Source organism: Uloborus diversus, chromosome 5, assembly GCF_026930045.1.
Source record: "Uloborus diversus isolate 005 chromosome 5, Udiv.v.3.1, whole genome shotgun sequence".
In the NCBI taxonomy this organism is placed as follows: domain Eukaryota; kingdom Metazoa; phylum Arthropoda; class Arachnida; order Araneae; family Uloboridae; genus Uloborus; species Uloborus diversus.
The window spans coordinates 136606685-136631493 of NC_072735.1; the positions used below are offsets into that span (position 1 = coordinate 136606685).

Consider the following 24809-nt stretch of genomic DNA (forward strand, 5'->3'; position numbering starts at 1 on the left):
CCGCTCATTTGAATGAGATTCTGTTTCTGCAAAAGCTGGCATCGCTAAAAAATAATAGATTTGTCCATTTCCGGCTGTAAGACGGATGTTTGTCTTTCCATACAATCCGTGGTCAGACAGTATGTTGAAGCATATTATTATCCTTACCTCCGCGAAGCTAGTCAAACAGCTTACTTTGACCGTGTACTTAGCAAGCAATGACTTTCATTTACAACACAGAATGTACATAGTACACGCTGTGTACTAATGTACAGCACATGTAAGTACGCATAGCATGAAAAGCGTTATTTTTCTATTTGATCAATTAAAAGCTTTTTCTTTAAAACTAGCTTTTTTCTCTCATTTTCAGCATACATACAGTAACTGATTAATACAAACTTCTATTTTAGAAAAATTGAATTTTTCAAATTTTTGTTTATCCGAATGGGATTTGGTGGAATTGATTCGGAATATTGGAGTTCTGCAGTAACATCTTAGTTATCACAAACCGGGCCGTGAATCACTTCCTATAGAATGACGATAATATTTCTTATTTATTTTTTAAGTCCTTAATTTTATAGAAATATAATTACATAGAAATGTAATAAATAAATTTAGAAATACATTAGAGAAATATTACTGACTAGTAAGAACTTGTCCGATTATTAAGCAACAACGAGATTTAGATGTACTTTTCGGGAAGTTCATTTGTTATTTCTATTTCGTTGTTTACATAATTTGTTTTTATAGAAATTTTGCGAAATATTTTGTGCGATGTTTTTCGTAAAAGAAAATAAATTTAGCATTTGTAGATAAAAGTGATGGTTAACTTAATGATCGTCAGTGATTAAAATTTAAATTTTATTACTTTTGCTCGAAGTCGGTTCAGTTAAATTTAATTAAATGTAACTAAAATTCAAACCATGAATATTTGCGTGTAAATATTTTAACATGTAAAAAGAATTACTAGAGAGTTTTCACTTACTACTGAAAGCAGAAAGAAAGCAAGGGCACAAGGGCAACCTGTATACAAGTAAATAACAGTGTTAAAAAAAAAAAAAAAAAAAAAAAAAAAAAAAAAAAAAACCTAAGGAAAAGTGCGGCCCAAGTCATGTAGAGAACTTCTTATCATTATCTAACTTTCTGTCATAAATTTGAGTGTTGAAACGTGCATATTTTTCTGAGAAGGTTTGGTTTGAAATGACTTGAGCCGTACTTTTCCTCGTTTGTGGAGTCATTTTCTTGGAATAATTGAAAACTACAGGAATACTTAAATATTGTCCTTTCTGACCCAGAACAGTTATTTTGTCCTTTTGAGTGCATTATGAAAGTGCTTAGTATTTTTTAAAAAAATTCTGTTACTTTATTCTTTTTAGTGTAAATATATTTCAGAAATAGAATCATGATACCATCACGAAATTTCACCTCTTTTTCATTTAAATGCTTCATATTAAAAAGAAAAAAAAACTATTACACGTGTCTGAAACTTTAAGCATTTCGCACTAAATTTTAATCTTTCTTCCCCTCTAGGATTTGTTTGTGTGCTAATTTAGTTAGAACTATTTAAATATTGAAGGTTTGCGAAACTAATTCATATTTCATAACATACTAGTTACTCGTGATAAAGATCCTACTATGTGTCTTTACTTAACCTTGTTTTTAATTATTGGCATAAATGAGGATAAAATTCCTAAGAAAACAATGATAGGGGATAATTCTCTTACTTACTCCAGAGAAGCCTTGATTCAAATTTTTGTTATGACTGCTATTGATATTGCTGTATATTTAAACATTTAATGGGGAAATTATATGAAATTTGCTGTTTTCCATTCTAACCGAAATAATTATTTTATTTTAGAATTGACTTTTTTTAGCGTTAAGTTGTACCTTAAGATTAAGCAAATCATTTAGTGAAATCTCGAAGTCTCTAAGTGGTCTAGTTGCTGAGATATAAGCAAAAGCAGGCCTCAGATTTTTCTGTGACAATCAGGCCAAGTACAATAAAAGTGCTTAATTAAAAATCGCACAAAATTAAAAACGTGGGAGTATGAATTACCCGCGTTGGTTTTGCTTTATTTTTGTTTCCAATTATCATATGAATCTTTGAGAAAAATTACAAAACAATTATGAAAAGTGATCACAAAATTCATGAAAAAATATTACATAAATGCTATTATTATTATTGTTATCATACTTATTTTCATTAGTGAAAAATGATTATTTCTGGCTCTGATAAAACGACTTCCGATGGTTGAAGTATCAAACAATTCTATTGGTTAAAGCAGGGGCAGATCAAGCCGGTTTCCTTTGTCAACAACGGTTATTGTTGTTGCTCCAATAAAATAACTTCTCTTTTAAGCAAATCATAAATGAGTACTTAACTTTAAACTTTTCAAATCACTTTGAAAATTAATTTTAATTTATAATTTAAAATACCTCATTTTTAAAATAACCATCCTTTTTTCTTCTTTTTCTATATATTTAACGCCTTACTAGATTTTTGTACAACATTCTGCCGTTTCGTTTTGACATTTTTTCCTAATTTATATGTGTGTGTTAATAATTTCAGATGGCAAATCTCTTAATGCAAAGGTGTTTAGGCACACACCAGAAGAAAAGTCAGAATACGTAAAAGATTTCCTTTCAGCACTGAATATTCCAAAGTAAGTCTGTTGGTTAAAACTTGTAAAGAAACGTCTTTCCACGCATTTTATTAAGCTTTAATGTCATAGTAACGATTATGTATGATATACTGTAAGGATATAGCTTCTCTTCCACTCAACAATTCACGCTGTCAAAACGATTCTCGTGTTATACCTTGAGAGACAGCATAGAACTCTTACTTTAAATCTCTAGCAATATTTTATTTTCAGTCTGAATTTAAAAAAAATCTATTTGCATAGATATAAGTTGGTGTACTTTAATGTGACATTTAGATTTTAAATTTAATTAAAATAATTGACGTTAAAAATTAAAATATGAAAAGTGTCCCAAGGTACAACTCTCCCCCATACTCCTTGTCGTTCCGAAACAAGGGGTCATGGCTTTCATTGGAAATTTGTGAAGTGAACCACTTGGTTGGACACAAATATCAAGCTAAATGATATTGTAAAACAAATGGCAGGAAATGAAGCTAATGGCTCACTCTCGTCAAAACGGTTCAGTAAATGTCCGACAGTTTATATCTTTTTAAAAAAACAATTTCAACAACTACCACCAACTAAACATTTTTTTATTGATTCTCTACTTAATTTTGTATAATTAAGTCCCAATAGTTCGTGCATAAGCTGTTCATGACGGGCTAAATAATGTATTGGAACAAGGACAATATTAGATGTCTCAGCTTAATATTATCTTATCTTATATGTAAGGCTCCTAGGGGCTCTAATCTTATATAATTAAAAACTGAGAATATGTATCTATGTATGTACCTATGTATCTAGTATAATTAAAACTGAACGTATGTATCTATGTATGTATCTATGTCCAAGTTACTTCTCCCTAACGACAGTGAACTAACTGATCATCGAAACAGGTATCGATACATTCATAATCTTCCCATCTTTATGTTTGGCTATTTAACATACTCCTCCGATAATAATTAGCGGAGATATCAATTTAAAACTCTTAATTATGACACTTAGATTTCGACTTAAAATCCCCATTTTTCGAAGGCTTTCCTCCATTCAAATTATTATTCAGTGCCTCATCTTAACTTTCCGTAACAACGCTTGTATTAAAACTATAGTGCCTAGAAAGAGTAGTGTGCCGATCGGCGGGGAAAAAGTGAGGTCAGATCTGAGGAAAATCCAGGTGGCGCTACACTCGAGTAGTACGTTATGCTCCTCAATCAGACTCGTTTTAAATCGGCGATTGCATGCTGATTTCGCAGTTTAAAAGCCCCGTTTTTCGGATTAAACTTATTTTTGCGCAAAAGACAAATTCTGTAATAAGTGCTAATTGTTACATGGGTGTTCATTTATTTTTTGAAGCATATAAAATTACCTTATTACCTTATTATAAAACTACCTTACTTCAATGAAAATAGTAGACTATAAGGGCCCATTCATTAAATACGTAAGGGTCCCGAGGGGGAGGGGGGTTGGAAAAGCCTCTACGTACCCTTACTTGGGGGGAGGGTCAAACTCATTCTTACATAATATTTTCCAAGTCGATATTTCACATTAGAAATTGCGCGGTCAAGTGATTTGGCAGAGATTATGTTCCATTTGCGTCTGGAAGGTAAGAAACGTGTTAGGATAAGATGTTTTTTTATTTGTTTTACAAAGAATTTATAGTGTAAAATATAATAAAGGAGTCGCATTGCGTACGGCATGTTTTATTTGTAATTAATATTACATCAAAAAAAAAAAAAAAAGTCGAAAAAACATTCAGTTTAGATTCTTGTCAGTAACTATTTCTTTACGCAAAAGGTTTAATTTAATAATGTGAATTTAATAACGATTCCAGTGATGTAACGATTCAAGATTTGTTATTTTATCATTTTGAAAAACAAAATGGAATCTTACATAAAAATGGGGGGGGGGGTGAAAATTCTTACGTACCCTTACATGGGGGAGGGGGGTCAAAAATTGCCAAAATCATCCTTACGTAATTAATGAATGGCCCTTAAGTATTCAATAACAGCGCGGCTCTTATTTCTCTACTAATAATAAAAATGAGTCTGTCTGGATTTCTGTCTGGATTTTTGTCTGGATTTCTGTCCGGAATTCTGTCTGGATCCCTGTGATGCGCACAGCGCCTACACCGTTCGGCCGATTTTCATGAAATTTAGTACAAGTATTTAGTTTAGTACAAGTAGTTTGTAGCATGGGGGTGTGCACCTCGAAGCGATTTATCGAAAATTCGATTTTGTTCTTTTTTTATTTTTAAATTTTAAAAACAGTTTCCGAAGCAGAATTATCATAAAATGGACGAGTAAATTACGAAATTATCCTGACGTGGAATCGTAACATGGGGAAGAACGAATGAACATAGCCAATTGGCGAGAAATTCATCATCCATTATTTGTAAATATACAGGCTAATCAAATGACCTTTTAATTTTCTCCTTCGGGCAAAGTCGTGCGGGTACCGCTAGTTACAAAATAAAACTGCTTCTAAATTCTTGAAGCTAATTAAAATCTCACTGTGTCAACAAATATTTACGTTTCTTTTTACAAAAATTACAACTTAATTTTTCACTCTATACAAAACCTTGATATTTACAGTGTCTTAAAGATGAACCATCAGCAAAATATTCAGTTCGTTTCCTTACAGGCAACACAAATTTGAATTCCTCTGATGTACCCATCCCATTGCACACGATTCTAGCGTCAACGTCAATAAAAAGTCTTCTGACATCCGACACTGATTTAAGAACAGGATAATCTACTTTTACACCTTTGACTAAAATAGTAGCATTGATTTGTAAATTTTCTTCTACTTCAATAATGATCTTTTTATCGTCAATATTATTTTCCACATAATTTTCATTTTCATTATATACAAAAACTACAATATTTGGAGATTTTTTAAATTTCATACAAACCCAATATTCGTTAGACAAATTAATATGAACAATTTCATCTATAATAGATTTATACGTGGTTATTTCAGTTTCATCTGCGGAAAGATCAAGTTTTATTTTTTTCAAACAGGGAACATTTTTCTTAACTGCATAATTCCTGATGGACCTTTGCTTTGGTATTTTTTTAGTAAAGTATGTTGGCAGATTTGGGAAAATTGTCGGAATTGCCTCATCTTTCAAAAAAGGTCTTCCTCGAGGAATCAAAACTTCCTCACCATTTATAATATGCTTATAATGCGTTTCAATAAAATGTTTTTCGAAATGCAGAGCACAAATTGAGCAATATTTATCAAAAACTTTATCTAACCTGGGAATTAACGAGTTCCACTTCTTTAGTTTTTCTTCATCTGCTGGAGCTTGAAATAGCGAAACTTTTTCTTTGCATGTTTTGTATCCACTTTTGCACCCTGGTACGAAACAAGATGAAGCTTTACTTCTTCTAATATTAAACTTTGATGCCTCCATTAAAAGCCTTAAACGCTGTTTCATGAAATATTCACGAAATAAAGGTAAACGAGCTGATGTGTGCATCACATGACTTCCTTTTACACCAATTTAATGTTATTTCTCTATTATTGCAATTTTAATGTGATTCTCTCTCTAACTCTCTGAATATCACCAACAATGGCTACATTAAAACCAGATTTTAAAAAAAATAGCCAAATTTGTCGCCAAGTTGGCGAAAAAATTTGGCAACAAAACGGCTACCAAAAGACTGGCGATATATCGCCAAGTGTCCGCCAAATTGTAACACCACTTGAGTTTGCATCGAAATTAACAATGAATTCCCCCCAAAAAGGGGCAAAAGTCTCCGTTAGAAACACCCGAATGCAACCAAAAAAGGAGGTGCACAACTAAACCTCACTAGGAGTCTACGTACCAAATTTCAACTTTCTAGGACATTACGTTCTTGAGTTATGCGACATACATACGCACATACGTACATACAGACGTCACGAGAAAACTCGTTGTAATTAACTCGGGAAACTTCAAAATGGATATTTCGAGCGTCTATACGTTCTTAGGTACATATGTACGTGTGGTCGGGTCGAAAAAAAAAACTCAGCATTCATTTGGGGGTGAGCAAAATGGAAATTAAGGCCGATTTTTGAGTGAACATTTTTTCGCGAATACAATACTTCCTTTTTTGTAAAAGGAAGTAAAAAAGAGTCACCACTGAGCTGAATATATGTTTTTTTAATCTCATTCTTATAAAATAACAAATCAGGAATGGCTAGGTATATTTGGCAGGAGAACAATTAATTTATAAGAAGCACAAAAAAAAAAAAAAAAAAAAATCGTCGCCAAGTTGGCGAAAAAACTTGGCGACCAAAAGCTTGGCGATACGTCACCAAGTGTTTACCAAATTATAACACCACTTAAGTTTGCATTGATATTAACAATGATTTCCCCCCAAAAAGGTGCAAAAGACCCCCTTAGGAACATCCGAAAGCAACCAAAAGGGGAGGTGCACAACTAGACCCCACTACGAGTCTATGTACCAAATTTCAACTTTCTAGGACATACCATTTTTGAGTTATGCGAGATACATACGCACATACACACATACGCACATACATACAGACGTCACGAGAAAAGTCGTTGTAATTACCTCGGTGATGGTCAAAATGGATATTTCGCGTGTCTATACATTCTTAGGCACTTTTCCGCATGTGGTCGAATCGAAAAAAAAACTCAACATTCATTTGGGGGTGAGCAAAATGGAAATTAAGGGCGATTTTTGAGTGAAAATTTTTTCGCGAATACAATACTTCCTTTTTTGTAAAAGGAAGTAAAAAGAGAAACGCGGAACTGAATTGTAACAAAATCCCGCGTCTACTAATGTAAACACCGCGAAATTGAACGTACACCTCGACCGCACTGCCCTCTAGCGGTTTTCATACATTTTGTCTTCAAGAATCGAAGGGGAAAAAGCGCCGATCGACACACTATTCTTTCTAGGCACTATAATTAAAACCAACTTTATAGCGTGAAGAAAATCATTGAGACGAAAGATCTGTTGCTATTTTTTTTCTCGAATATGAACAAATAAAATCTTTATTTTGTTTTAAAGGCTTTTCCTGTAATCGGGGGATTTAAAATGTTTACTTTTCGATTATTTTTCTTCAATCTGCCGCAAAATTTTACTGATTTTTTGTCCTTTTTTTGTTCAAGCCTGATTGTTGAACACGAGTCACTTGACGTAACTTTTATTTTCGAGGTAGACCGTGCAATGTCGGGCGACGCAGCTAGTTAGCACGACTTACAATCGTGCTGAAATGCAACAACAATATAAACAGTTAACTATGTCTTTCACATAAAAATGACAAAGCAAACTTGGGGGGAAAAAAAGAATCGCCCTTGGAAAAGTTGGTTTTGATTTAGTCCTGAAATTTTCTGTAGTTTATATTATCCACTCTTTTACAGTAATTCTGAACATAAAATGAACAATTTAAGTAGTATAATTTCTATCCTTAGCTAGCTACTTTGAGTTCTACAGTAGTCAAAAAGGCCTACAACACACGATGTAGCTTAATTGAATAAATAGACTTCCAAAAAAGTTGCCTATCAACTAATTGACAAGCGTTTTTTGTAGCCTTCTCACGAGACAACTTAGTTGCATCAACTTTTCTTCGAATAAGCCAAATTTATTCGAGCAGCTGCTCCACAACGCATTCAAACCGAACCTAGTTGACTGAACTAGTTTATTTGTGTGTAGAGCAAATGCTTGGCAATGTCAGAGGAATTGAATCAACTAAAAAATTTATTCAACTCATCGGAATGAGAAGGGTGGAATCGTAAGTGTGCCTAAGGCCCCTATAGTGGAGGAGCCGACGCATCCGCCATTTTAGAGCAAACTTGACCCAGTGCTTCGCAGCGATAGCATTGCTGCTGATGTGTTGACATTTCTTTAGCATATGTTAAATTGAGTCAAATGGGTAGTTAATTGTTCAAACAAAAAAGGATTTCAGCTCTTCAGATTTCCAGCAGACGCAGAAAGGAAAATTAAATGGATAATTAATAGCCGACGAAGTGACTGGCAGCCTGGAAATGGTATTTGCTTGTGTGAGGTTAATATCGACTCATTTCTCATGATTTTGCTATCATTACGTTATAAATGCTCTGTAATCTTTGCTGACATGTTGCAGCGTACTACTTAATGTCTTTTATTCTGTATTTCCCTGTTGTGCGATAAGTACACGCTTGCTTTAACATGGCGTCGGCCTCTCCAGCTATAGGAGGTTCTACATGTGCCCACAGTAACAATACAGTCAGCAGTACAGTTGACTGTCGTGTGAAGGATGACTTGCAATTCCTTCACTTTTTTACCTGGTTGCATTTCCTAATAACCGACAGTTCGAAAATTGATTCAACTAATTGCCTTGTGTTAAGGAGGCTTTCAAGTCCCTTCATAACTATAGAGTATCATACAAAGGGGCGTGCACATAAATTTTGTGGCCCGTCACAAATGACTTTTTCGCGCTAACAAACCTGTGCGAGTTCACTTTGAATTTTTTTTCTTTCTTTAAACCCGTGTGCTATCTGTTATTGTTTTTGTTTCCTTTTCTTTCTTTTATTTTTTGCACTTTTTTCGCGCCCTTTGGAGACCGAGGTTGGTGCCTTCTTGCGAGACCCAGTCCGCCACTGTCTGGAGGCCCGAGATTTTTGAAAATCTCGGGCGCCCTTCAGGCTCGGGCTCGAACCAAAATGTGTCCCTTTTCCCTCCCCTCCCTGTGCAAGCCCTGATTATACACAAATAAATGTAGATTTGATAAAAAATATGATTTGCCGGGGAATTGTTAAAATTGTGGAACAAAGTTCAGAAGTGCCAGACATGATAGTACTAATTTTGAAAGGATAATCATAAGACAAAAAAAAAAAGAGTAAATATTGCTTCTGAGCAGGCGACGTGCTAGTCATAACTTATTTTATAAATTTATTTTAGTAATTTTTTCCACTCGTTCTTTTTCTCATGCTGTAGAAGAAAACTAAATAGCATCAGGAATACGGTCACGTTTGCACTTAATAAAAGACGACATGTAAAAATTCAAAACATCTTTCTGTTTCGAAACATCTGTTACGACTGGGTGAGTAGAATATTTTCTTTTCTTTTGGAAGATTTCTGTTAGATCCGGTTTTCAAGGTTTAAAACCTTCAGTTACAAAAAGCTTCCGAGAATGTTTTGATTTCACAACGTAATAATATATTTGAAAGGAAGGGCGAATAGAGGTTATTGTCCTCAGACATGAAAATTGTGAAATCTCTTGAGAGAAAATGCTTAGAAGGTGTTCCATTCCCAGGGTGTCGAAAGTCGATTGAGAGAACGGTTCAATAATAAATTACACTCCATAACCTCTTATTCAGAGACATAGGCGCCCATAATATTTTTAAGAGGAGGGGGGGGGCTCAACTCCCCCCCCCCTAGAAATAAAAACTTTCTTGCTTTTAGTATTTTTTTCTTTGCAAAAATGTAAAGATATTTCTTCTCCAGCCAAGAGTGAATAAGTCTATTAAAAATCTAAGTTATTCAAAATGTCAAATTTTAGTAACTCTGATCTGTACTGAAATCGGTTTCCATGCGGAAAATATCTTGTAAACCATGGGGAAACATCTCAATCCCCCTTAAAATTTTGCATAAGGACACCCATCCTGCTGCCTCGGGGGGAGTCAGGGCGCAGACTGCGCCATTAAAATTTTTAGGGGAGGGGATGTTTTGAGGGGGTATTTTCTCTTTTTTTGGGGGGCGGAGGGGAGGCTTGTAGTGATGTCAGAGGGGATATATTCACTACATAACTCGGTTTTAGTTTAGATCACTGTTTAATACACCATATTTACACGTTCACTCTTCCAGTGACTATCTTCCTCTGACTGCCAGTGCTGATTCTCAGTTAGCCTTGTGAGAGTTCAAGTGGTTGCGCAATGGAGGTTTCCATAGTTGCCCAAATGGGATTTCTCCTTTTGCATGAACTGATCTGATGAATTTATGGGTTTCCACAGGCTCTTTCATGTGGAGCGGGGTCTTCGCGATAAGAAGGGGGAGTGTCATTGCTCTTAGGGGGGGGGGGGGAGCACCCCTGTCTTACTGGTTGTCTGTTCTTCGAAAAATGAGAGAAAAATATCATGAGCAGTGACGAATTGCTTTTATACATTTGCACATAAGTTCTATGAAACGTTGTGCACAATAATCAACTACATTCAAATCCAGTTAAGTTCTCTGTATCCAAATGTTAGAAAAACTAACGAACCTACAACCAATTCATCCAAAAAAAAAAAAAAAAGGTGGGGGGGGGGACGAAAGATAAAGAAAGATAGGAAAAGAATAATTTCATTGATTGTTTTTTAAAAGTATATTCATGATTAGTTTTAATGTTTCCTTCTCTTTTAATTTTCAACTGAATTTAACTCCCTCCAATATCTTTTCAGTATAACACTATGTTTTTCTTTGTATACCGATCGATAATCAATGACATTTATTTTTAGTATTTAGTATATTTCATATGCTGTCTTTCATAATAATTTTATATCTCAATGTTGAACAATTTGTTTGTGTTTTTCTGAATTGTTTAATCTACTTATTCCAACTTCCAGAGTTAGCTGCTTTTGACAAAATCTTTTTTTTTTCCTTCCATTTTTCTGCCTTGGCTTAGATTATGTAAATTTAGAAACGCCCAATTTTTTGCTTTGATCAAGTGGTTCCACGTAATCCTGAAACATTTTTTGTTTGAAAGATTTAGTATTACAGTGTTGGTTCGCTTATTAAATAGTACTAAATTCATTGACCAGCAAATGACAATAAAATATAAAAAAATAATTTATGGACTATTTCTACAAGTTTGGTTCGCACTAAAAAGTATGAAATAAAATAAGCTATGATTTCTTAATTGCAGCTCTCAAAAACTGCAGTTTATCTTAATATCTTTATATCAAAGACTGATACAAGGAAGGGGCGTTGAAGGCGATTGCCACTACCTTGTTGAACTGAGGTACAGGAACTTTCTTCAGGTATATTTACGATATTAATTTCTAAAAACGCAACTTTACATAATCTTCGATGGCGTAAGGAAAAAGGCAGCTCTTTTCCGAAATTTAAGTCTTGAAAACGAAATCGTAATCCATCTCTTATTACTCTGGTTTAAAGATAGGGACTGGGACTTTCAGCAAGATTGTTTTCGAAATTGAAGTTCCAAAACTTCAATTTTAGACAATCTTCGATGATGTTAGAAGAAGGTTCGAGGGCTCTCAATGAATATTTTTCGAAAGAAACGCAACTGTAGTACACCTTCTATTGCGTACGGGTAAGCGATGGGGTACACTCCTCCAAAAGTTTTAAGAAATCGAAGTTACAAAGAGTAAAGAGCAAAAAATAATGGCCCCTCCTTGAAAACTTTCTGAATCCGTCCATGCTTTACATTTTGGCGAACAATCAATGAAAGCTAAATTAAAAATTGAGAAAGAAAGAAATATTGGCGGTATAGTAATAGCTATTTGTACAAAGTCTATTTCTAATCTCAAATTTTTAACTTAAATTTTATTGACTGCTTCAGAGTTAGCTCGAATATAAAGGTATTCAGATCAACTAGTTTTTAAGTTGAAATCATATACCTATTTTTTTATATATTTTTTTGTGCGAACCAAGCTCACAGAAATATTCTTTAGATTTAAAAAAAATAAATCATATTTTATTTTAAAATTTTTCATTTGGAAATTTATTTCAGTTGAAACATTTTAAAATTTAAAATGTATACCTATTATTACTCCTTTTGTTTTAAAAAACCGGTATTAATTTTCGTTTTAATTTTTTTTTTTTTTTTTCTACTTTCATCAGGATAGACTTATTGATTTGTCACAGCAGCGCTGTTTTTCCTGGTCAACTGTTATGTTTGGAAAATAACCAAATAACAACAAACGCCCTGTGTTTGCTGAATCCAACAAGTTTCGAAAACCCAAGGTAAGTTAACTAAACCAAGGTAGGCTAAGACAGAGAACAATCCTGTGTTACTTATATTTGGTGATCCTGATTAACTTTTGGAGTAGAAGAGCCTAAATAAAAATTGTAGAGGGTCGATTGGGGACTCCTAGGTCACTTGACCTGGAATGACCCACTTATCCTGCAAGTTATTTAACTTCTTAGACATTAATTTTGATATTTCATTAACTTGCAGTTTTTTTTTTTTTTTTTTTTGAATTTACATGCATATGTTCTGAAATTTTAAGGAAGCACGTAACTAAAAGTAAGGAAGAGTGTTGTATCTTGGGACGCTTGTATCTTGAGACTTTGCCAATTTCTAAGAACCTATTTCTAACAGCCATATTTTTGTAATCTCTAATAGTTACCATAACCACTAAATGGTGCCAATAGTAACAATCAGCCTCAAAAGAGTTAAATTGGTGATTTTGTGAGAGAAAGAAAATTTCATAACTCCAAAGTAAATATTTTCTTCATTTTTATTTACCACCATTTTGGTTTTTCTTAAATCAATGATAATTGTACCTCCGGAGAGCCAAACATAATGCCCGTAGGACACGTCCTAAGGCGCAACATAAGCATGGCTCTTAATAATTAAGATTTGTTTAGGAACATGGAAAAATATTTTAATCTGATGTAGTCTTTTAAACACATTTAATGTTAGAAAATAATTCATTATTTATGATTTACTAGCGGTACTCGCACGGCTTTGCCCGCAGTAGAAAATTAAAATGTCATTTGATTCGCCTGTATATTTACAATTACTGGATAATAAATTTCTCGCCAATTTGCTATGTTCATTTTCTCGCCCATGGTCACATATGGCAGTTTGCTCGTCCAATTTATGGTAATTTGCTAGTCCACATTATGATAATTTGTTCGTCCACGTAATGATAATTTGCTGGGTAAAATGTTCTTAATATTGAAATAGAAAAAGAATAAAATCGAATTTTTGGAAAATTGTTTCGTGGTGTTCACCCCTATGCTAAGAACTAATTATGTGCCACATTTCATGAAAATCGTCCAAACGGTCTAGGCATTATGCGCGTAACAGACAGAGATCCAGACACACAGACTTTTCATCTTTATTATTAGTAAAGATAAAGATTATTCATAGTTTAATTTAATACGATGAAAAAATATATCTTTTTGTTTTTTGGTGAAAAATTGGTTCAAGTATATGGCTGTTTCCTGAAGTCAGTTTAAGCAGTTGCACCTTCGTATCACTGCAAAAGGCAGTCAGTTTAAAACTAATGAAATTTATTGATTGCTAAATGTCTACTCATTTTATTATTTTTTCGTGTTTTGTTAACTTATTTATTTTTAATAAAATTACATTGAAAATTTACTGTCCGGGTTTTTTTTTTTTTTTTTTTTGCCGCACCCAGTACTTCTTCCTTTCGTTTGAATTTGGATGAAACGAATCTGCAATAAATGATTTTATTTTACTGTTTTTCATTTATATGCGCAATGATTTTCTTTTTTTCTTTTGGGATACTTTCACAGAATGATGAAACCCTTTTCGTTAATGAAGTTCCTGATACGATTGTATGAGTTCCCGATTGGATACCAGATTACTAAAGCTGCTGCTAAACAACTGGAGAAAAAAACGGGGTTAACGAAAGGAACATCTGGCGATAATTTTTTCTCGGCATTTACCATGGTTCATTCGTCCATACCTCAGGTAAGATCTAAATAAAAATGAAAAAACTCTTTCAACAAACGGGAAATTTTCATTTGAATAGCGTCAATGTGAATGCTGAGTGTATACTATCTTATATAATAAAAAACTGAGCGTTTGTACCTATGTATGGATCTATGCATTCATCTATGTTCAAGTTACTTCTCACGAACGCCAGTGAACTGACCATCGAACCAGGTATTGATAGCTTCGTAATTTTCCCGTCTTTATGTTTCGCTATTTAACACAAACCTCCGATAATAATTAGCGGAGACATTAATTAAAAACAAAAAATCACGATACTTAGATTTCAGCATAAAATCCCTATTTTTCGAAGGCTTTCCTCCATTCAAATTATTATTCAATGCTTCATCTCAACTTTCCGCAACAATGCTTTTATTAAAATTTGTAGCGTGAAGAAAATCATCGAGAAGAAAGATCTGTTGCCATTTTTTTCTCAAATATGAACAAATAAAATATTGGTTGTTCTTGAGGCTTTTCCTGTAATTGGGGGATTTAAAAAAATTTCTTTTTCGGTTATTTTTCCGTAATCTGCAGCAAAGTTTTTCTGATTTTTTTTTTTTTTTGTTCGAGATTGATTGGTGAACACGCGTCACTTGACACAACTTTTATTTTCGAGGTAGACCGTGTAAAGCCGGGCGACACAGCTGGAAGAAAAAATAATTTTTGCTGAGGAGAAAAAGTTTCCTGTTTTTTTTTTTTTTTTTTTCTTTCCAACTTAGATATCTGACGCGAAGTTTTTCAAAAGCTTAAACGGTCGTCCACAAATGATATCACGCCTTGAGGGTGGCAAAGAAAATTAAATTGTTAAAATTGGGAGGTAAAGGGTTAAAAGAAGTGCACATAACAAACTTTTTTTTTTTTTAATCTAAAAGCCCTTTTATGTAGGCTTGCCAGATGTCCCGGTATGACCGGTAAAGTCCCTGCTTTCAGACAAAATCTCGGTGTCCCGGCCGGTTTTCTTCAGGTCCCGGTAAGTGATGAATTTGGTTACAGATGACTAAAAAAGACTAAAAACATTGGCGTAAACTAGGGGGGGGGCATAGGGGGGCAAGTGTCCCCTACTTTTTTTGAGCTATGGGCAAAGTATTATTTTGCCCCCCTAGTTCTTAAGCAAAGGATTTTTTTAAATTGTTTGTCAAATGATCTATATATTATTTTCAAATGATAATAAAATGTAATTCGCATATTATCAATGCAATTGTCATGAATTATATGCAAAAGATGTATCCTTGTCTTCAACCACCAATTAGTAATTTCAACCTATAATTAATCTGTTTTTAAACTGCATCAAAGCGGCGCAACTGAAGCTCAGAAGAGGCCAGTGTACCTGATCGCCTAATCCCGAAGTGATGATGAACATCTCCCCCCCCCTCACAATAGATATAGGCATGTAATCCTAGTTTACTAAATTCAGGTAGTAAACTAGAATTACATGACCAAAAAAATGAGTGTTTTCGGGAAAGAGCGTAAATGTTGCTGCAAAGTTTTTCTTAAAGCGAAATTTACTTTTAATCCTCTAATTGGAGCTCACATGAATGAACAACCAACCATATAATGGACGGGTCAAAATAAAACAGTGTTTCAACCAGAAAGGAAGCTTAAAGCCCGAGCCCCATAGAATGTTTGAGTTGAATGTTTTTTAAAACTATTCTTTATTATTGATGAGAAGACGTCTTTCGAAAACAAAGTAATTTTTAGAAATTAATAGTAATGTTACGGGAAAATCTTAATTTCTTTTAAAAATAAATCTTTGAATAAAAAATATTCAAAAGTAACAGCTTATTAATCAGCAATCAACCCCGCCCCCACCACTCCGTCCTATTTTTTCTCTTTTTTTTACCTAGTTCGTTTAAAAATAAGAAAGTTATCAAAATGCTGCTCCTCCGAAGAGCCCCCCCCCCCCCTCCACATACACACAACGGAAGCATTATGGAGCATTTCACATTTCATTTTCAGGTTTCAATTTCGCGAATTTTCCAGGGGAAAGCCCCCAATTACCGAACAACATCGAAAATCGCTTAAAATTACGTTTTTGGAGTTTTAATTTCGAAAAATTACTGGCCCTAATATTACAAAATATGGGCTTACAACCGCGTTTTAAGACTTGAATTTCAGAAAATATTCGGGCAAAGGTCCCTATGCCGCCATCCTCCAATACCATAAGCAGTTTGGTTTTTTAAACTATACTTAAAAAAATTTTTTAAGTGGAGTAGCCCCTGATTATAAAACATTGCTTTAGTTTTTAGCACTATAATTTAAAAATTTTACCAGGAAGAGCTTCAGAACCTCCTTCCCGTAAAATCTTCAACGTTTGTCTAAAATTGCGTTTTTAAACTTCAATGTGGAAAGCAGGGGGTGGAGGAATTGTTTTCAACCTATAAAAAAAAATCTATCGGGGACAGTCCTTGGAGCTCTATTCGTTTCCCTAACGTCGGTAAAATATGGCCTATAATCGCGTTTTTAAAGCTTCATGTTCGAGAAATTCCGCTGAGACCCCTGTACCTTTTGTCACCCTAACATCAACGAAGAAAGTCTAAAATTGCGTTTTTGAAGCTAAAAGTTTCAAAAATTTTCCGGGGGAGAATCCCCGGACCCCCCCCTTTCCTAATAGTTCTAAATTTTTCTTTTTTTTTTTCGATGTGCCTCTTCCTCCCCCCTATTTTTTTTTTTTTTTTTTTTCTGGTTGCGTCACTGACGTAGAATATTACTTTGGTTCAGTGCATAGGTCACTAATAGCAAGATTCTTCATTCCTGGGATCCTGGAAAACAACTTAGAAAAGAAAGAAAAATCATTTCCAAAATACAGAATTCCTTGCACTTTCTAAATTAGTCCATGGAATTATTTGAGAATTAAAACCAACGCAACTTAGAAAACGATATCCGTACTTTAGGATTACAAAACGTAAGCAAAACTGTTTGGCGCCAGTGATCATGTAAACTATAAATACAACAACAAAAGAGTATCAGCATATTTTGGGAAAGAGTGATACTTCTCCGGATGTATGTGCGCATTACTCTCTGTAGCTCTATTCTGTTTAAACTAAATAACGTACATTGCGTTAAAAGTTATTATAATTTCTTGAATTCATTTGTTTTTTAAAAAGTAAATTTTTTTTTAGAATTTTAGTTGGATGGCAAAATATAAATCTAATAAATTTCCCTTGAAAAAAATTTGCCTCCCTACTTTACATGGCCAAGTTACGCCTCTGACTAAAAATAATTAATACCCCTCAACTCCTCATAAAAATTTCAATGGCGCAGTCTGCGCTACGACCCCCCCCCCCCCCAGGTGGGCATTCTTGAAAGTAATCAATGTGTCAATTCAATTGAGTAAAACCGAGTAAAAGAGTAAAACCTCCGGATTCCAAGATGTGAAAAAAGCAAAAGTCAATTACTATGGTGCTGCCATCTATTTTCCAATTTCAAAAGCAAAGGAGGACGTGAGGGATATATTACGTGGTTGGGACTGCGCCATGGTGGAACTAGGAACAACCATGACTGACGAAGGAAGGAATAAGAAATATTCCTTCACAAACTTGAAATATTGAGTTTAAAAACGAAGGAAAACAGTTTTCTTTGAAAAAGTAAATAAATCAACAAAGTATATCTTGTCAAATAGGGTTCTTCGCTAAAAAAGCCCATTGATAATTCAAAATTATTTTTGTTTATCCAAAAATAAACAAAAAAAAAAGTAACAGAAAACTAAAAAGAGAAATAAATTAAAATGAACTATCACTACACAAGTATTGTTCATTTTAAAAAACCTAATTAGTTTTAAAATACAACTACTGCCGAGCAAAGATTATTTTCTAAAACCAGAATAAGAAAAATGAGCGTGCGCTGAAGTTATATCCCATAAAAACGTAGAGAATGAATATTTTCTTGCTACGGCATAAACTGGTATCAATTCGTATTGTTAATTTGAAAATAAAAGAATAAGGAAAAGTTTTTCTTCTTCAATCAGTAAGATTAATTTCTATTCCTCCCACCTCTCATTTTGACTTTTCTATTGCTTCTCTTTAGCTTACTTGTGGTGGGATTCTTCTCTCATTTGGGGGGGGGGGTAATAGTACACACAAGTAATACATTTCAAAAAATGTTCCAAAAGTTTGCACAACACATCCTCATATATAGAATAGCGATGACCGAGTAACGCGCGTGTTTCAACAATGAAACTCGCGCCACGGCATGATAATTTTATATAATATGTTTTGGAAGTGTTTAAAATGCATGGAAAGACTTTATTGTGACAAGGCTGAACTGAATCCGGTAACTTAACTGTTTTAATGGTAAGACTGTGTCAATTTAGGGAATGAAGATGTGATTAAAAATTAGTCCACTGAAGTTTAGGGTTAATCCACTGGAGTTACGGTTAAAATTTCAAATATCATAATATATCACCAAACAGGGAAATGTTTCGTTCAAATGTAGAAGAGTAGAAACAATTTTCACCCGTCATACCTTGACGGGCGACATTCTAATCGTCAATAATTTAATGATGTAAAAAACAACCAAATATGTTCTGTAGTGCTAGCACTTAGCTGTTAGAAACAAAAACAGTACAAAAATAGAAAAGAAATGTATAAATTATCAATAAACTGAAATATGATAAAAATATCAAAAATACATAACTTATCAAGAAATGTTTGAAGGCTCTCGGGGAAGGTTGCATGTTCTGGGACCTTCCCAAATGCAGCACAGAAAGAGCATTGTGAAGTAGGGCTAATCTTCTCCCTGATGACGTATTAGTCCTTGCTTCACGTAATTCCTTTGGTATTATTTAATATTTCGGTTTTCCTCCTTTTCATATCTCTTTTTATTCGCAGTTTCTTGATAACTTGTGTATCATATTTATGTTTCTAGATAGTTTGTTTTTGCTGAAAATATATATTAACACTAGCTTTTTTTAAATATTTCTGCAGCAAAGGATTCACTTTGAAAAGCTACTAAAAAGGAATTTTCCTATTATGATGGTATACAGCAATAATGACAAGCTAATACATCCTAATGATTCTTTAAAAATGGCTAAAATGATGGTGCACGAAGAAGAAATCCGGAGATTTGATTCTGCTGGAAAAGTGACCAACGTGGGTACGTAATGCTTAGAAAATTGAAGGGTTTGCAGCAACAAAGAGTTAATTCCGTTTTTTGGTCGATTGGTTCCACAAAGAGTTGTCTCTGATTGATAGTTCGTAAGTTATTCGCTAGAATGAGTTAGCTGCTTCATTTGCTTGAGGCAACATGGAGTTAACTCCAGGAAATTTCCCAACAATCAAAAAATGAAGTTAACTCTTTGTTGCTGCAAATCCTTCAATTGCTGTTTTTCAAATAGACAATCACAACTGTTTTAAAAATCACTGTATTTTCAAGTTTCATATTATATGCTGTAAAAATAATATTATCGATATTACCTTACATGCTGTAAAATAAATGTTATCCGTTCAAAATCACTTGTGGAAAAAAAAATAGCATATTTGATGTAAAAGAAGTATTACCGATTTAAACTGATACGATGTTCGAATCTTTCGAAACTGTTTTAAAGTTTGTCGCTACATATCTATCATTAATCACTTGAAGTAACTTCATACATAAATACAGTAGATCCTTGATTATCCTAAATTCTTTTAACCGAGCCCTCGTTTAACAGAAGTCACTTTGTTTGAATTTTCTTTAGTAAATGCTCAGAAAATTTAATAATGGGGTGGTTTTCTTCAGTCAAAAGTACTACTTTTAGTCACTGAAATTGATAGAATGAGTAAAAAAAAATAACATGGGCCCAGAAAATACTTTCATTTTCTTAACAGTTATTTTTTAATAATTTTTTTAAAATGTTCGATTTTGAAAACAAGGCGTGGTCTTTATGACGTCACAAATGATGAAATTTGACGCATCTTTCTACCACGTTTCCACGTTATAGTCAAGCAGCGAATTTAAATTGCGCTCTATGCTTGCTATCAACCATGTCGTTGCCAATACAGGTGAGTAAAGATGCGAATTAAATATTTTGCACCGTGAATGGCAACACTGAATGGCATTTCATCATTTGTGATGTCATCGGCAGAAGTCGTAGACAATGAAAGCGCACCGGTTTAAGTAATTTTTTAAAAATATTAAACTTAAACGAATTATTTAAAAAATGGTCAGATCCTATGTTTCTAAGTATGCTCTTTCAGAAAAAAATACTTTGAAAATTTTGGAAACGACCCCATTCTAGTTCTATAATGAGGCAGTGAGAAACAAAGAGATGTAAGTGGACCATTTCAAGTTTCGAGTAAATCACGAGTAAAGTTCAGATCCTAGGTAAAAAAAGCTCTCATTAAAATTTTTGTCTAAAGCATGCTGTATAGCAGCACCCACCAGAGCTACCAGTACCATCGCTTGTCCCAAAGCAGAGGAGAGATTCTCCTGTCATTTGTACTGGTTATCTCTAAATCTTTAATCTTGTCAATTACATCCCTTTGCTTCTCAATGCCTCAAATGTTACAATACACAAGCAATCGAATGTAAAAGTTCTATTCTTTTGCAACAAATTTTTGTTTAAAATTGAAGAGCACAAGATGAAGTTAAATGCATCATTTATGTCACAGTACACATTAAAGTTGACTATGTCTTATTAAATTGTCACTGCATTTTCTAAATTATGTGACTATTATTGAACAAATTTGTTGTTTATAATAATGGTAACATAGTTAAAAACATCACATTTCATAACTATTTTCTAAATACTATTCACATGTTTAAACACGTTTAAGTTCCCGCTGTCTCCTAAGTCCTGACGAGTACGTCTTTTATCCGAATTTTTCGATTTATCTAAGGAGATCTGGTCCCTATCCCTGCTCTTAACCGATATATTACTGTACTTTTCGTAAAGTAAGAATTTTTATCAAAAAAAAAAAAAAAGAAAGGAAAACACATGCAACTTTTTTCCCCTCGAAATTATTATTAAACAATGCATAAGACACTTCTTAATCCAATCCTCAAAAAGTTTCACAGCAAAGTATTTCAACAAAGGAGACTGAGAAGCAAAGGAATGCAAGTGGATTTCTCTAAGTTTTGTGTAAAATACGTTCTAACTTCAAACCGTAGGTAGGATTTCATTGATTTTTTTTTCTCAAATCATGAGTTTTACAGCAGCATATTCCCGGATTACTGTTACCTTCCCTTTCCCTAAAATATATGTGAGTTTCTCCTACCATTTGTACTGGTTAGATCCAAAATTTTAATTCTGGCACTTACACTTTTTTGATACTAAGTGCTTCAAATCCAGTTTAGCCTTATATTCGGAATATAGTGATCAGTAGCACGGTCACCATGCTTTATTCTACTGTGGAATTTTCCTTCGCTTCTTCTCAGCTTTAAAATTATACGAAGCTAGCAGAGATAAAAGTTTTCCTTACAACCATCACTGTCAAAATTGTATGAAAAATAGGCTCATTGCTCGACTATCGCATAACGAACCAGGGTCCCAGTCACCAAACCTGAAGGAACCCAAAAATCTTTCCCAAAACTTTTTTAAGCAAAAGTTTTGTTATAGGTTTACAGAAATACTACGCACTTTCAAATTTCAATAAATTAAAAAGTAAATCAATAAAAATTCATTCAAAACGTTAAATTTAACTTTATCAGCATTTCTTTTTAAGAGATTATTGCTTTTTGTGAAAAGTTTTGTTTAGATCGCTAAGATTAGGTTGATGCTTGATTCAAACATACTCAGCTTATGCTGAAGTATGTCGATATTAATAACTGCGCAGGGAATAATACGTTATTGTTGATTGCTATAGGTGAAGCATTATTAATGATGCCTGTAGTAGTTTAACAGTTGATTTTCCAATCAAATAAAGCACTTAGCATTCCTTTGCAAATTCTGTCTACCATAAATACAGACACCTGTGTTTGACATAACTTCAACACCAGTGAAGAACCCTGAAAAAATTTGCTTAAAACTACAGTAAATGAACGTTAAGGATGGCTACTCATGATCAGGTCTTGATTCTGTGTGAGCCCCTCTCTCCTTCTCCCTCCAATAAATTTTACATCTTATGTGAGACTTGATCAAATTTTAAACAATATTCACAAAAGAGTTTTGGAAACATACGGCTCAAACCTTTTTTCTTTTTCTTCCGGAAAGTAATCTCAAATTTCAGAGTCATTGGGCATGCACCCTTGGAACTTCAGGCATAGGTAAAACAGCAAATCTATGTTGACCATACATATTTTCTGTGTCTATGACTATACAAAAAAAACTTTATGGTTACGAGTAACAGGAAATATTTCATGAGGACTCATTTTGTGTAGAACCACAAGTCATTCACAGAACAAATTTCCATTATTGCTGATGAGTTTTCGCAGGTTAAAATGGGTCATGAATTTTTACTTAGGAGTTTCTTTCATTATAATCTCTTTTCGTATGAGATGCGTTTTTGAATCTAAACTTCGGACAGCCAGTTTTTTTTTTGATGAATAGGTGTACATAAAATTTCACTAATGAGACATATCCTTAGAAATTAAATCACTGATGAGGTTTTTTCTTTTAAAAGAAGGAATTAAGCATATTACCGGTAAATTTGTAAGTCAACATTTTTTTTTAAACTCATCATGAAAATCAAATTTATTCTATACTTTTTATTATACAAAAAAGTTAAAGTTTCTCGAGAAAAGTTAACTATGTTCTCTTTCGAAACTTTGAGCAGCTTTAAGGGCCTGAAATCCTCTTCCAGTAAATTAAGGAAAATAAATGACAATGCCATTATTTTCGTGGTAAAAGCCTTGAATTCTCAAATTGCTTTATGTTTTGTTTTTATAGGTGGAACAAATCCGTTCAAAAAAGTTTTGTCCTTTGAAAATGGCACCCACTTTGTCTTCAAGAAGCAACCAGAAATGACTTCAAAGGCCGTGGCGTCGTTTCTTTTTGAACATTTTGACAGTCACAAGCAACAATGTAAACACAAATCTCTGTCTTGGGAGCATATCCCCCATGTACCTTGGCAAACAGAGAAGTAAGCAAGCATACAGAAAGTATGAAATGAGTTCGTGTTTGCAAATAGTAAAACATAACGTTTCTGTAATGTAACGTTTATATGGAGTGATAACTGAAAATATTTGTAACAAAACGTTTATATACAGTGTCTTCAGTGATAAAATAGCAACATAACGCTTATATGGACAACGAAAAAGTAGTAACGTAACATTTATATGGCGAGATTCCAGTGAAGAAGCCTTTATAAGGGGCGATTCCTGCAAGGAAAAAAAAATAAAGGGAGTACACTCAAACATGTTTTTGTGCGGTCTTTTTTTTTTTTTTTTTTTTTTTCGATTTTTATTTTATTCATTTTTTTATTTTGTGCGGTACATGAAAATTTCAGTCAAATTGTTCTTCAATTGACGAAATTATTTATAAAACAAGTGCGAGGTAGTATCTTCAAATAACAAAAGTGATCTTGAACCAGTTTACCACAAGAAAGTTCCCGTATTGTCAGACTGCAAAGGATACTGGTCGTGTATACGTTTTGAAAAGTGTTGTATGTGCAAAATAAGAACATGTGGGATAATATTGTTAAAAATATTGACATGTGCATTTTTTAAGCCAGATTATAAAAGGTTCGGCGAGATTGCAAGTAGCTGCTGTGTCTTGAATTCGTTTAAAGTAACCCTTCGTATAGTTGTTTCTTAAGTTTTTGGGTTATTTTCTACGTGAAACTATTTTTATAAGGACACTATCCATTGCATCAAAAAAAAAAAAAAAAAAAAAAGAAAAAAAAACTGTATTGCAAAAATTATTTTTATAGATACTCGTGAAGATTTAAGCGATTTTTTAATACCATTTTTTATGCGGTTCCTATTCACGGTATAATGTTTAAACTATAATGTTTAAACGGAGTGATTCTCGTGTAATAAAAAGTAGAATAACATTTGTGTGAGTGACTTCTGTGTAATAAGTAATACCATTATTTATATAAGTGATTTCTGTGAAAGTAATTTTCTTGTGTTAAAAATATCATCTGCAATCAAGATGGTTTATCATGCTTGCTGTTTTTCTGGGAAATAATTTGTTTTAAACTCAGTTGATATGATATTGTATTCACCCAGTATGATTTTCATATAAAGTTGCAAATTTCATCTAGAAATAAAGTGTATTGAAAAAACCGAGTGGTATTTTTTGAGCAATCACGATTGCTTATTGTTCTCACTTGACCGTCTTTGAGGTCCGGTTCTTTTTTCAGCTTGGACCAGGGGCCTCTGCAGCACCACCCACCGGTCTCTGCAGGCGCAACTCCTCTGGCCTGGCCTTGAGCACTGTCCCCCAGAATCCGCTTCTCCTGGTGCGGTGGTGTCCATGTCCTACACATGGGCACGCTCAACACTCACACTCATACTGACACACGCCTTTGCACACATACACCCCCGCCTACGTGCATACACACAGGTCTACGCACACACAAGCCTATGCACACACACAACTACACACACGTAACCTCTCAGGAGGAAGGGCAGGCTGGGGGGGGGGGATAAAAGCCTTTTCTAGAAACAATAACCCAAATGAGTACGGTCCCTGTCGCAACTCGTGATTGC

At 33.8% G+C, this 24809-nt stretch overlaps 1 protein-coding gene across 1 annotated transcript in view; it reads left to right on the forward strand.

The window, feature by feature from the left end:
- Window positions 1-24362, forward strand: part of LOC129222385 (uncharacterized) — a 37728-nt gene extending 13366 nt beyond the window's left edge. The window contains exons 3-7 of the mRNA XM_054856888.1: window positions 2549-2642; window positions 12395-12517; window positions 14042-14219; window positions 19163-19331; window positions 23044-24362. Coding sequence (XP_054712863.1) covers window positions 2549-2642; window positions 12395-12517; window positions 14042-14219; window positions 19163-19331; window positions 23044-23240 — 761 coding nt within the window. The 3' untranslated portion in view covers window positions 23241-24362. The remainder of the gene's footprint in view (window positions 1-2548; window positions 2643-12394; window positions 12518-14041; window positions 14220-19162; window positions 19332-23043) is intronic.
- Window positions 24363-24809: the final 447 nt, after the last annotated feature.